This window comes from Carcharodon carcharias, chromosome 30 (assembly GCF_017639515.1).
Source record: "Carcharodon carcharias isolate sCarCar2 chromosome 30, sCarCar2.pri, whole genome shotgun sequence".
Classification (NCBI taxonomy): Eukaryota; Metazoa; Chordata; class Chondrichthyes; order Lamniformes; family Lamnidae; genus Carcharodon; species Carcharodon carcharias.
In genome coordinates, this window is record NC_054496.1 from 19567532 (window position 1) to 19581796 (window position 14265).

The window sequence follows — 14265 nt, forward strand, 5'->3', positions numbered from 1 at the left end:
AAAGAATAAAGGATAAAACTAAAGGCTCTGTACCCGAATGCATGATGCATCCAAAACAAAACAGATGAACTGAGCACATAGAAATAAATAAGTACGATTTGATAGCCATTATAGAGACATGGCTGCAGGAGGACATGGATTGGGAAGTGAATATTAAAGGGTACAGAATATTTAAGAAGGACAGGAAGCGAGGAATAGGTGTAGGGGTGGCTCTGTTAGTTACTGATGGTATTAGCACAAAAAAGAGGGATGACCCAAGTTCAGGAAACCAGGAAATGGAAACGGTTTGGGTAGACATGAGAAATGGTAAAGCCAGGAAGTCACTTGTAGGAGTCTTATACAGGCCCCTAATAGTAATCACATGGTAGAATGGAGCAAAAAGGAAGAAATAAAGGGAGCTTGTTGGAAATGCACGGCGATAATCATGGGAGATGTTAATCTACATATCGACTGGAAAAGTCAGATGGGCAAAGATAGCCTTGATGAAGAGTTCATAGGTTGTTTCCTGGATAGGTTCTTACAACAGCATGTTCTGAAGCCAACCAGAGAGCAGGCTACACTAGACCTGGTATTGTGCAACGAAATGGGATTAACTAATGATCTCATTGTGAAGGTGTCCCTAGGTAGCAATGACCATAAAATGAATGAATTTTGAGGGAGAGAGGAGTGTGTCTGAAACTATGTTTTTAAACTTAAATAAGGGCAGTTATGAGAGCATGAAAGCAGAGTGGGCTAAAATGAATTGGCAAATTAGATTCAAGGGTAGGTCAATAGAGATGCAGTGGCAAACATTTAAGGGATATTTCAGAATACACAGAATAGATACATTCCAATGAGTAAGAAAAAATCTACATGCCATCCGTGGTTAACTAGAAAGGTTAAAGATAGCATCAAACTTAAAGAAAAAACATATAATTGTGCAAAGATAGGTGGAAGGCCAGAAGATTGGGCTGAATATAGGGAACAGCAAAGGATGGCTGAAGGATTACTAAGGAGGGAAAAATTAAAGTATGAGAGAAAGCTAGCCAGAAATATGAAAACAGATAGTAAGAGTTTCTATAAATATTTTAAAAAGAAATGAGTTAACAAAATGTGCGTCGATCCTATAGAAAGTGAGCCAGTAGAATTGATAATGGAAAACAAGGAAATGGCAGATGAATTAACAGGTATTTTGCTTCAGTCTTCATTATAGAGGATACAAGTAACATCCCAGAAGCAGCTATAAATATGGAAATGGGAGAGAGGGAGGAACTCAGGAAAATTACAATTAAGTAAGTGGTACTGAGAAAATTGTTGGAGCTATGGGCTGACCAGTACCCGGCTCCTTATGGATTTCATCCTAGGATCTTAAAAGAGGTAGCTAGTTAGATAGTTGATGCATTGGTTTTAATTTTCCGAAACTCCCTAGATTTGGGAAAGGTTCCCTTAGATTGGAAGATAGCAAATGGGTAACTCCATTATGCAAAAAGGAAGGAGACAGAATGCAGGAAACCACAGGCCAGTTAGCCTAACATCTGTCATAGGGGAAATGTTAGAAGCTATTATTAAGTAAGCTATAGATAAGTTCAGAGTAATCAGGCAGAGTCAGCATGGTTTTGTAAAAGGGAAATCATGTTTAACCAACTTATTGGAGTTCTTTGAGGAAGTAACATGTGCTGTGGATAAAGAGGATGTACTGTACTTAGATTTCCAGAAGGCATTTCATAAAGTGCCACATCAAACGTTATTGCAGAAAATAAAAGCTCATGGTATAGAGGGTAACATATTGGCACGGATAGAAGATTGGCTGGCTAACAGGAAGCAGAGAGTGGGTATAAATGGGTCATTTTCAGGTTGGCAAGATGTACTGAGTGGTGTGTCACAGGGATCAGTGCTGGGACCTCAACCATTTACAATTTATATAAATGACTTGGATGAAGCGATGGATGGGATGGTTGCCAAATTTGCTGATGACACAAAGTAAGTTTTGAAAAGGACATAAGGAGGCTGCCAGAAGATAGGCTAGGTGAGCGGGCAAAGATCTGGCAAATGGAATATAATGTGGGAAAATGTGAAATTGTCCATTTTGGTAGGAAGAATAAAGAGACGTATTATCCAAGTGTTGAGAGATTGCAAAGCTCTGAGATGCAGAGGGATTTGGGTGGCTTGGTGCATGAATTGCAAAAGGCTAGTCTGCAGGTGCACCAATTAGGAAAGCTAATAGGATGATATCATTTACTGTGAGGGGAATTGAATACAAAAGTAGGGAGGTTATGTTTCAGTTATACAGGGCACTAGTGAGACCACATCTGTAGTACTGTGTACAGTATTGGTCGTCTTATTTAAGGCTGTTTATGCATTGGAAGCAGTTCAGAGAAGGTTTACCAGACTAATACCTGGAATGGACGGGTTGTCTTATGAGGAAAGTTTGGACAAAGCTAGGCTTGCATCCACTGGAGTTTAGAAGAGTAGAGGTAACTTTATTGAAACATGTAAGATCCTGAGGGGTCTTGACAGGGTGGATGCAGAGGGGATGTTTCCTCTTGTGGGAGAATCTAGAACTAGGGGTCACTGTTTAAAAATAAGGGGTCACCCATTTAAAATGGAGATAAGGCAACATTTTTGCTCTCAGAGGGTCGTGCGTCTTTGGAATTCTCTTCCTGAAAAGGCGGTGGAGGCAGAGTCTCCACCAGGACTCCTGCTCCTGATCACACTGGAGATATGTCCCCTTGATGTTGGTCACAGCACAGAATTAGGGCTTCTGGGCCATCAAATCTGTATCTCCAAATGAACGAGATAGTCCAATCCCACACCCTGGTCAGGGTTTTGCATTTTGGGTTAGGACAACGACATTGGGTCAAATGTGGGTCCCAACCTCACATCTTGTCAGGAACACTCGCTTGACATGGAGTGGCTGGGGGGTGCGCTCGGTGTCCAATTGAGGACAGCAGTCGGGCTCTCAAAGCTGGAGCACAGAGGGTGCTGCAGCCTACCGTTGAGGTAGCTTTTAAAAATTTGAAATGAAAAATGACCACTTGGGTCTTCACTTGAAGTGCTGTAACCTGCAAAGGCTACGGACCAGGTGCTGGAAAGTAGGATCAGAATGAGCGGCTAGTTTCTTTTTTCTCATTTTTGGTCGCCGCAGACACGATAGGTTGAATGTCCTCTTTCTGCACTGTAAACCTTCTACTGTTCTATGGTATATACCGGGCCACAACTGTGGAGGGGAAAGCGCTTCACAGGTTGGCCTGTGGCCATAGCTACGACCATGTAGAACCGGTGAGGGAAGGAGTAGAGGTCGGGGGAAGGCCTCAAAGGCTTCCTGGAGTGCTGCACCCTAGTTTCCCAGAGCAAACTTACTCAAATCATGGGGGCACAACAAACATTCTGAACTCTAGGGACAGAGCCAAAGGACGATGGCTCCCTCCTCACCTCAATTGGTAATCCTTCGGCAGGTTTTTGGCACAGTTCACCTAGCAGCCAACTGGCGTTGGTCATGATAGAACAAAATAATTCCACAGGAGAATCCGGCTAAGGAAAGAGAGGAGAGAAAAGTCTTAGTTTAACCACGTCAAATTTTGAATTATTCTTTATTATAAGATAGCACCGTCAATGGTTAGTTACCAGTTGTACATTGAAAATAACGTTCAGCTACTCTGGTGGTATTTCCTGCTCAGTTTGCACCTATCATCACTGCATGAGTGTTTCCTGCTCAGTCCAGCCAAGGGCATGACCTCTGAAGTACTTGGAGCATTTGTATAAAAAACATTATTTTTATAACATGGGCAAAGTTAATAGCAGTCTGATTGACAACCCGGTGATAGAATTAGGTGACTGATCAGCGAGGCACTGATCTGTAGAGAGCAAATGCTCTCTGATCCCTGGTTACATAGAAAGATAGAAAATAGGAGCAGGAGTAGGCCATTCGGCCCTTCGAGCCTGCTCCGCCATTCTCTATGATCATGGCTGATCATCCAACTCAATAGCCTGCTCCCGCTTTCTCCCCATACCCTTTGATCCTTTTCACCCCAAGAGCTATATCTAACTCCTTCTTGAAAACATGCAATATTTTGGCCTCAACTACTTTCTGTGGTAATGAATTCCACAGGCTCACCACTCTCTGGGTGAAGAAATTTCTCCTCATCTCAGTCCTAAATGGTCTACCCCGTATACTCAGACTGTGACCCCTGGGTCTGGACTCCCTCACCATTGGGAACATTCTTCCTGCATCTACCCAGTCTAGTTTCAGTCATGATGGAGATAAAAGGGCCAGGTAAATTGTCCCAAATATTTGGTCAAAAAGGCCGACCCGAGTTCCTGCGCCTGATCACCATCCACTGGCCCTGTTGCTAAATGTCCAGCCGCACATAAGGAGAGAATGATGCTCAGGTACTTCGACTGAGCTGTGGGGCCCTGCCCAAGGAAATGCTGTTTCCGAAATCTCAGAGCTAAATGATGCTGATGACTCACCTGCTCTGGTGCTGCCAACAGGCTGGGATCAATTCCAGTGGTTCCAGCGGTGGAAACGTTGTAGGCACAGGCTTCAGTGGGAGGTGTAGGAGATGGGGCATGGACTGAAACAACAGCACATTGAAAACACAGTTTAGTGCCTTTATCTTAAGCTTGTGGCACAGTCCTTTCTTGTCAGTGAAGAATAAGTGGCTTTTAAAATGAGGGCTGTTAGTGCAGGAAACAGAATGCTTTGCATATCAGTGTCATCAGAAAATTAGAGTGTAAACTCTCTCCACTCTGCTGGCAATGTGCCTCAGTCCTGTGAGTGTCAAACCCTTCTAGCTCACGCTCCAAATTGTTTTAAAAGCTTTATTTTCTCGGGATGTGGGCATCACTAGCAAGACCAACATTTATTGCCCACTCTTAGCTTGAGAAGGGAGTGTTGAGCTGCCTTTTTAAACCACTGCAGTCTGTGTGGTGATGTGGCCCCTCACTGTGCTGCTAGGAACAGAGTTCTAGGAGTTCCAGCGGTGGTGAAGGAGCGAGGACTACATTTCAAAGTCAGGCTTGTGTGCGGCTTGGAGGGGAACTTGGAAATGGTGATGTTCCCATATGCCTGCTGCCCTTGACCTTCTAGGTGGTTGAGGTCGTGAGTGGGAGGTGTTGTAGAAAAAGTTTTGGCTTCCTTTGGTCTTTGTGGATGGACAATTTAGAGCCTATTAGTGGAGGCTTCGCGCTGAAGACCCACACCCATAGAGGCTAGGTTGACATTGGCCAATCTTAGTTCAATTTTGACACTTAAAGGCAACAACAGTGGCATCTGTGGGGCTTGAGTCAAACTAAGGCACTAAAAGTTTAAAAACCATCATTAAACCCACAGCAGCACACCATTCCCCCACATTAATATAATCAGCAAAGATTATAAACGTCAGTTTAAATTAAGTCATAGGTCACATGATACTGCCTTGACCTTAAATTCAGAAGTTATTTTTAGCAGTTGGAGTTTAACTCAATAGTTAAGTAATGCCTCACATCCATTTCTAAATAAGTCTAACCAAAAATCCTCCAAACAGCTGCAAGAAAATATGCAAACAATAAGCAGTCAGGATGCATGTCACAAAGTTTTAACTCAACAAATGACACACTTGCAGTCTTTCACTGGGCCATTAGGGGGCAACCCGACACAGGGAGCAGATGGGGAAATTAAACTGTGAGTGCTGTAAATCTGAAATAGGAAATAAAATGTAAGATTTATTTGGCAGATCCTTCAGTATCTGAACAACCTTGGAGTACTTCAACTACACATTCCCCACTTAACAAGAAGCTTAAAAATTTTCAACTAGTGACCAGCTAGCTAATGCTCTTGTCTGAAGCTTGGTTTCTCTACGTAACATTTTGATCATAGACATGAGCTATTCTGTCCAGCAGAGCTTTGCTAACATTCAAGCTCCCTAAGAGTCAACTCGTGTCATCATTATGCATTAGTGATAGTGGCATAATGGTAATGTCTACTGAGCTAATAACCTCAAAGCCTAGTTTAATACTTGGAGTAAATGGTTCAAATCCAACCACAGCAATTGGTGGAATTTGAATTTAATTAATAAAAAACAATCTGGAATTGCAGGCTAATGTCAGATTGATTGTTGTAAAAATCTTAGTAACAGGTGCAGGTGTGTTATCATTAACAGGTGCAGGTACGTTATCATTAACAGGTGCAGGTGTGCTTTAACAGGTGCAGGTGTGTTCCCAGTAACAGGTGCAGGGGTGTTATCATTAACAGGTGCAGGTACGTTATCATTAACAGGTGCAGGTGTGCTTTAACAGGTGCAGGTGTGTTCCCAGTAACAGGTGCAGGGGTGTTATCATTAACAGGTGGTGTGTCATTAACAGGTGCAGTTGTGTTATCATTAACAGGTACAGGTGTGTTCCCAGTAACAGGTGCAGGGGTGTTATCATTAACAAGTGCAGGTGTGTCATTAACAGGTGCAGGTGTGTTATCATTAACAGGTACAGGTGTGTTCCCAGTAACAGGTGCAGGGGTGTTATCATTAACAGGTGCAGATGTGTTATTAACAGGTGCAGGTGTGTTATCATTAACAAGTGCAGGTGTGTTATTAACAGGTGCAGGTGTGTTATCATTAACGGGAACAGGTGTGTTATCATTAACACATGCAGGTGTGTTCCCAGTAACAGGTGGTGTGTTATCATTAACAGGTACAGGTCTGTTATCGTTAACAGGTGCAGATGTGTTCCCAGTAATAGGTACGGGTGTGTTATCATTAACGGGTGCAGATGTGTTCCCAGTAACAGGTGCAGGTGTGTTATCATTAGCTAGCGCAAGTGTGTTAGTAACAGGTGCAGGTATGTTATCATTAACAGGTGCAGGTGTGTTATTAACAGATGCAGGTGTGTCATTAACAGGTGCAGGTGTGTTATCATTAACAGGTGCAGATGTGTTATTAACAGGTACAGGTGTGTTCCCAGTAACAGGCGCAGGTGTGTTATCATTAACGGGTACAGGTATGTTCCCAGTAACAGGCGCAGGTGTGTTATCATTAACGGGTACAGGTATGTTCACAGTAACAGGTGCAGGTGTGTTATCATTAACAGGTACAGGTGTGCTTTCATTAACAGATGCATGTGTATTCCCAATAGCTGGTGCACAGGTGCAGATGTGTTATCATTAATGGGTGCAGGTGTGTCCCCAGTAACAGGTGCAGATGTGTTATCATTAACAGGAGTGGGTGTGTTATCATTAACAGATACAGGTATGTTCCCAGTAACAGATGCTTATGTGTTTCCATTGACAAGTGCAGGTGTGTTATAATTAACATGTGCAGTTGTGTTTCCATTACCAGGTACAGGTGTGTTTCCATTAAAAGATTCAGGTGTGATTGCATTACCAGGTGCAGGTGTGTTTCCATTAACAGATACAGGTGTGTATCTTTTTAAAGGCTCAAGTGGATTTCCATGAAGAGGCTCAGCTGTGTTTCCATTAAATGGCGCAGGAGTGATTCTATTAACAGGTGCAGGTGTGTTTCCATTAACAGGTGTAGATGTATTTCCATGAAGAGGCTCAGGTGTGTTTCCATTAACAGGTACAAGCATTTTTCCATTAACAGGCTCAGGTGTGTTTCCATTAACAGGTGCAGGTGTGTTCCCAGTAACAGGTGCAGGTGTGTTTCCATGAAGAGGCTCAGGTGTGTTTCCATTAACAGGCTCAGGTGTGTTTCCATTAACAGGCTCAGGTGTGTTTCCATTAACAGGCTCAGGTGTGTTTCCATTAACAGGCTCAGGTGTGTTCCCATTAACAGGTGCTTTTCCATGAAGAGGCTCAGGTGTGTTTCCATTAACAAGTGCAGGTGTGTTTCCATGAAGAGGCTCAGGTGTGTTTCCATTAACAGGCTCAGGTGTATTACCATTAACAGGTGCAGGTGTGTTTGCATGAAGAGGCTCAGGTGTGTTTCCATTAACAGGTGCAGGTGTGTTTCCATGAAGAGGCTCAGGTGTGTTTCCATTAACAGGCTCAGGTGTATTACCATTAACAGGTGCAGGTGTGTTTGCATGAAGAGGCTCAGGTGTGTTTCCATTAACAGGTGCAGGTGTGTTCCCATTAACAGGTGCAGGCGTGTTTGCATGAAGAGGCTCAGGTGTGTTTCCATTAACAGGTGCAGGTGTGTTCCCATTAACAAGTACAGGTGTGTTTCTGTTATCAGGCACCATGTTTCCATTATCAGGTGCCTCCCGCTCTCTGATTCTTGTGTGTACACCAGATGATATTTCTGTGGAATTTGAAAATGAAAAAGCTACAGCATAGTTCAGGACTTATTAACCAGGTTTTATCACCATGGCAGACTCAGTCTTATTGCGAAATATCAAGATTAAAATAACATTGACTTCTTGACACAGGTTAGAAATTCACAGTAACACCAAACTGAAACACGAGAAGGATCCAATTGATATTTACACAAAGAACGCGGAAAAATTGATCCAATCCCTGAATATACATGCGCACAGAATATACATGCAGCATCCTAAGTTTTAATAATAGAAGCATAGAGTACAAAAGGAAGGAGGTCATGTTAAACCTGTATAGAGCACTGGTACAGCCTCAATCTTTGAATATATAAAAAAAAAATCCTCCAAACCATTATTAATGAGATTATCTGGAGTATTGAGGAATCTAGCTGTAGATCTAAGGCTACAAAGAGGAGGGAAAATAAGGAAAAAATAAGGAAATATGAATTAGCTGAATGCCAAGTTTGGCTTTTAATTACAGGTGGAACGAGTAGAATCATAGCATCATGAAGCACAGAAGGAACCATTCAGTCCATTGTGTCTGTGTCGGCTCTTAGAAAGGGTTATCTAATTAGTCTCACTCCTCCTTCCCCATAGTCCTGCAAATCTTTTTTCTTTTCAAGTAATTCTCCTTTTAAAGTTACTATTGAATCTGCTTCCTCTGCCCTTTCAGGCAGCACATTCCAGATCACAACAACTCACTGCGTAAAAATATTTGTTCTCATATCCGCCTTACTAATTCTACTGAACCTATGACCTCTGATTGTTGACCCTCTTGCCACTCAAAACAGTTTCTCTCTAACCACTCTATCAAAACTCTTCATTATTTTGAACACCGCTTTAATCTCCCCTTAAACTTCTCTGCATAAAGGAGAACAATTCCAGTTTCTCTTATCTCACCCTATAACTGAATTCCCTGACTCCCATAAGACTGAGGTAGCTGTAGCGCTCCACAATTTGAAGACCCTGAAGCAAGGAAATTAGTGAATGAATGAAACAGTCTGATGAGCCCAAAGGGATGTGATGAGGAGGAAAAACACGGAGGACCACTAGCCTCACCTTGACACAGTTTTTTAGTTAGATCAAAGGAATCAATCTGCCCTGAAGACTCAAGTCCTTGGTTACAGGAACAAATGTAGCTTCCTTCTGTGTTATGGCAACTTTGGTTTGGTCCACATAACCCATTATTGTCATTATCATCACACTCGTTAATATCTGAAATAAATAAAAATTAAAATGGAATTTTACTGTTGTAAAGTCCTACAAAATATTTACAACACAGAAAAAGGCCATTCTGCCCAACATGCCCAATATGCTCACTCCTCTTCACCTAACACTAGTAAATTACTCTTCTTTTCATTTCTCCTTATATTTATCCGGCTACCTCATAGGAACATGGGAGCAGGAGTAGGTTGCTCGGTCTGTCGAGCCTGCTTCGCCATTCAAACAGATCATGGCTGATCATTTACTTCTACACTATTTTTCCCCACCATCCTATATCCCTGGCATCCAGAAATCTATCGATCATAAACGTATCTATGCTATTTGTCTCCCCTTGACTGTGAGTTCCACATTCTCACCACTCTCTGGATAAACATTTTTCTCCTGAATCCCTTCTTGGATTTATTAGTGAGTGTCTTATATTTATACCCCTTGGTTCTGGTCTGTCCCACAAGCCGAAACACCTTCTCTATGTCTACCCGATCAAGCCCTTTCATAATCTGAAAAACCTCTACCAGGCCATGGTTCAGTCTTCTCTTTTCTAGAGAAAAGAAGCCTAGCCTGTTCAACCTTTCTTGATGGATATAACCTCTCAGTTCTTGTATCATTCTAGTTTGGCCTTTTTACCCACTCTTCATTGCTGCTATGTCTTTTTTATAATATGGAGAGCAGAACTGTTGCAAGTTAATACTAAAGTCTAAACTATTATATTAGAGATAGTGTGATGACTGGTGCAATGTGGTGAGGAAGAGGAACGCTCGTCTTACCTCGACAAAATGTTGTACTTGAAGCAGGAAAATGTATTTCTCCGGAAGATTGAAATCCCTGATTACAGACACAGTAATAATTTCCCACTGTATTGTGACAGCTTGCGTTTGGCCCACACAATTCACCAGCTTCACACTCATTAATATCTAAAATATAAGGAAGTGAATTGCTGAAAGTTACTATTGACATATAATATCGTATAAATGTAACAAATTATTCATTGTCAGGATGTGAGTATCGCTGGCATGGTTGGCATTTATTGTGCATCCCCAGTTGGCCTTGAGAAGATGGTGGTGAACCGTCTTCTTAAACTGTTGCAGTCTGTGTGTTGCAATATTCATGTGGCTATGAGCAAGTTAGTTGGACGGGAGTATCAATCAATTTGGGCTCCCTGTATTTAAAAAAGGAAGACCTACATTTAAATGGCACCTTTCTTGGTACCAGGATGCCCCAAAACGCTGCATAGCCAATAAAGTGCATTTGAAGTGTAGCCACTCCTGTAATGTAAGAAATGCAGCTGCCAATTTATGCACAGCAAGCTCCCACAAACAGCAATATGATAATGACCAGATCATCTTTTTTTTAGTGATATGGGTTGACAGGTAAAAATTGGATAATTCCCCTGCTTTTTTTCAAAAATGTACCACATGATCTTTTAAGTTCACCAGACGGGCAGGCAGACCCTCAGTTTAAGATTTCATCCAGAAGATAGCACCTCCCACACTTCAGCACTCCCTTCGTACTGCATTGGAGTGTCAGTCCAGGTTATGAGCTCATGTCTCCTGGAGTGGGACTTGAACTCACAACCTTCAGAGACAAGAGTACTACCTAGAGAACCACCAACCATATGTCAGCTTTCTCTGTGATGGGACGAAACTTGCTCTGTCTGGTAGCTTTAAGGGGCTTCTATCTAATGTCCCAAAGCAACTCCTCGGGGTGAATTTAAAAGTCAGTCGATAGCTCGCCGTCTTTAAAAAAGGCTGCCCCACAGTGATAATGTGGCCATAATGACTTGAGAGTGGGGCTGCCACCCCTATAGGCACAATCTGATTGGCTGGTAGCTGAGTAATCCCAGCAGTACCAGAAGGCAATAGTGGCCACTACTGGGACTACAAGCAATCCTGAGGAGAAAATCCAAGCATGCCAGACTGAAAGGTAAGTCTGGGGATTCTGGTCGGGGAAGGATCAGGGTACCATCTTGGGGGTGTGTCCCCGATGGAGACAGGGAAGCCCCCTTGCCCACCCTGCTGCCCCCTCCCCCACCCCTACCAAAAGGAGTTTAACCCCACCCCCGCAACCCCTTTCCTTCCCACCTTTTACTCCGGGTTGGGAAAGAAGCGCGCTGGCCACTTTTCTTCTGCCTTTCTCTACCCACCATATTGTGGTGGTGGAGGTGGAAAAAGGCCCTTAAGTGGCCTTTAATTGGTAATTTAAGAGGTGTAAGGACAGGCGGGCTGGCTGACAAATTACTTGCCCACCGTAATATGGCGGACAGCTCGGGGTGGGCAGGGAGGCGGTGGGCTAGCCACCCGCTTTATTTTAGGTACTCCCACCTTCAAATATGTTGGGGGAGGGGCCCTTAAAATTCATCCCCCTAGTGGACTAGAACTTCGAAGTTGAACTGTGGCTACACGTACCCATGGACAGAGAGGCTTTCCCTAACTTGGTACTAATCTGGCCATCTCACTCTCAAAGGTTGCAGGATATGCCAGTGTGTGAAATGTGAATAGGAAGCACTACTCTTATGGATTTGAGCACTGAGGCAGTTGTTGGGGCTGTACTTTACTCCTGACTGTGCCACACCAGAGTTGGGATTGCCTGATACTGTATCGGGGTGTCATCCCTGGCTGTAACACACCTTACCAAGTCGACTAGTTACTGATGAAAGAAATTGTAGGATCAGAATCCCTTCCAGCTGGGAAATTTATGGAATAAAAATCCAGACCCATGGACATGTGCTGGCCTCATGTTTGGAGCTATTAAATGCAAAAGCCTAGCTGCAGCCAACAGCACAGGGCTGGGCAGCAAGGGGTTAACTCGGACATACAGTAAAAAAAAGTGGCTCATCAAAGGGGGGTTTGGACATTAACTGATTGCTGTCAGAGTGTTTATGGTACTACAAAATTCCATTACCTGCCATTGACGGACACAATGAAGAGCCTAACCATCCAACACAATGGCACAAGGGACATGTTATCAATACAATACACTTAACGAAGGGTAATGCCCCTAAGGTCTGCACCATAGCAATTGTTGCAATGCCAGATTCCAGTACTAAGATTGGTTCCTCTCAGGGAGAGGAATAGGGTCACTCAAACCTCCAGGAGCCAGGTGCTGTTACTGTGTCACCTCAAACAGCAGGAGAATTTTTCATGTGATGAGAACTGATAATATTCATCTGGGATATATCTCCAATGGAAAAACCCTGTATTGTTTTAATCAGCGTGATCTGATCACATTCGTCAGGACGAAGCATGGAATTAGAGTGCTAACTGCCGGACATTGTAACAGCAGGAACAACAGGAAATATGTTTTGATATGTCTGAACTGAGTTTTTATATAAAAAAAGAGCATGTCAGAGTTTCTTTGCTGAAGTTGGAAGAAGGGTCAGGACTGGTCACCTTGACCCAGGGCCTACAATCAACGCTGGATGGACCAGCCTTGACAGGGATTGTAAGTGGTTTCAGCCAAATCGCAGTGACATTGGGTTGAGGGTTTTGCAAGGCTTTGAGACCAGATGTTCTGCACCCGCCCGCGAGCTGCCCATCCTGCCGCAAGTCAATGGGTTTCTGGCGGGGGCACCGCTTTGCCTGTGGTGGATCCTGCCCATGGCAGGGCCAGAAAATCCCGGCCGTAGTGTTTTGCCTGTATTTTGTGAGTTTTAAACGGGGTCGTGGTGACATTGGGTTGGGTTAGCTGGGAATCGGGGTGTCACTTTCAGCCAGCTCCAGGAGGTGTTGTTCTGAGTTTTAATTTTTGGGGTTTTCCTGTGTTATTTTAACTAATCATAGAAATATCTGTATTAGGGTTTTCGGTGGGTTTAATAAAATATTAAAAACTTGGTTGAGCCAAACACCATGCCTGTGCAGTTTTGTTCTTTATAAATCCTAAAGTCCAAGAACTGTTTAAAAGGGGGCAACGGGAATACTGACAAAATAAACCAACGAGGAATGAACATGATTCTTACCAACACAGTCTGTCCTCGTATTAAAGGTGCTTTCACCAGTGATTGACGTAAACCCTTTCTTACAGCGGCAGTAAATTCTGGTATGTGCCCTGAACCGTGCACTGTAACACTCGGTGTTGTTACCACACTCTCTGATAATGTGTGGTTTATCCTTTCCACAATTGTCATTGCCTGCAACAAAACACAACATAAACAAAATGTTCCCTTTCTTTTGTTAAAGTCATACAGTAAATGCCACCAGCTGGCTCACAAGGCCTTGCCTCTCCCCTATCCTTGCAGCCTCCTGCAGTCCTACAACCCAGGGGAGATAGTGGTCATATATTGGTATTGTCACGAGATTCATATTCCAAAAACTCGGGGTACTGCTCTGGGGACCTGGATTCAAGTCCCACCATGGCTGATGAAATTTGAATTCAAAGGCTGGTGGTGACCAAGAAGTTAAAGACCTATCTGGTTCACTAAGGAAACCTGCCATCCTTACCTGGTCTGGCCTACATGTGACTCCAGACCCACAGCAATGTAGTTGACTCTTAAGTGCCCCCTGAACAAGGGCAATTAGGGATGGGCAATAAATGCTGGCCTAGCCAGTGATACCCACATCCCATGAATGAATTAAAAAAATCCCTCTGAGTTCCTCCAACTCCAGCCTTGACCATCCCTGATTTAAACCACTTGACCATTGGATGCTGTGCCTCCATGGGCTGAGACCCTGGGCTCTGTAACTCCCTCCCTAAACCTCTCTCTCTTTTGTCATTTTTTGATGAAGTGTGTCATGGTGACAATTTGTATTTGATAATTGCTGCTGTGAAGTGCATTGGGGTGTTTTTACCACATTAATTGTGCTACATAAAAGCAAGTGG

At 43.3% G+C, this 14265-nt stretch overlaps 1 protein-coding gene across 1 annotated transcript in view; it reads right to left on the reverse strand.

Annotated features, from left to right (window-relative positions):
* Positions 1-14265, reverse strand: part of LOC121271392 (adhesion G protein-coupled receptor E1-like) — a 60789-nt gene that overhangs the window by 34389 nt on the left and 12135 nt on the right. The window contains exons 3-8 of the mRNA XM_041177369.1: positions 13406-13576; positions 10218-10364; positions 9289-9444; positions 7335-8213; positions 4450-4553; positions 3412-3510 (exon numbers count right to left, since the gene is read on the reverse strand). Coding sequence (XP_041033303.1) covers positions 3412-3510; positions 4450-4553; positions 7335-8213; positions 9289-9444; positions 10218-10364; positions 13406-13576 — 1556 coding nt within the window. The remainder of the gene's footprint in view (positions 1-3411; positions 3511-4449; positions 4554-7334; positions 8214-9288; positions 9445-10217; positions 10365-13405; positions 13577-14265) is intronic.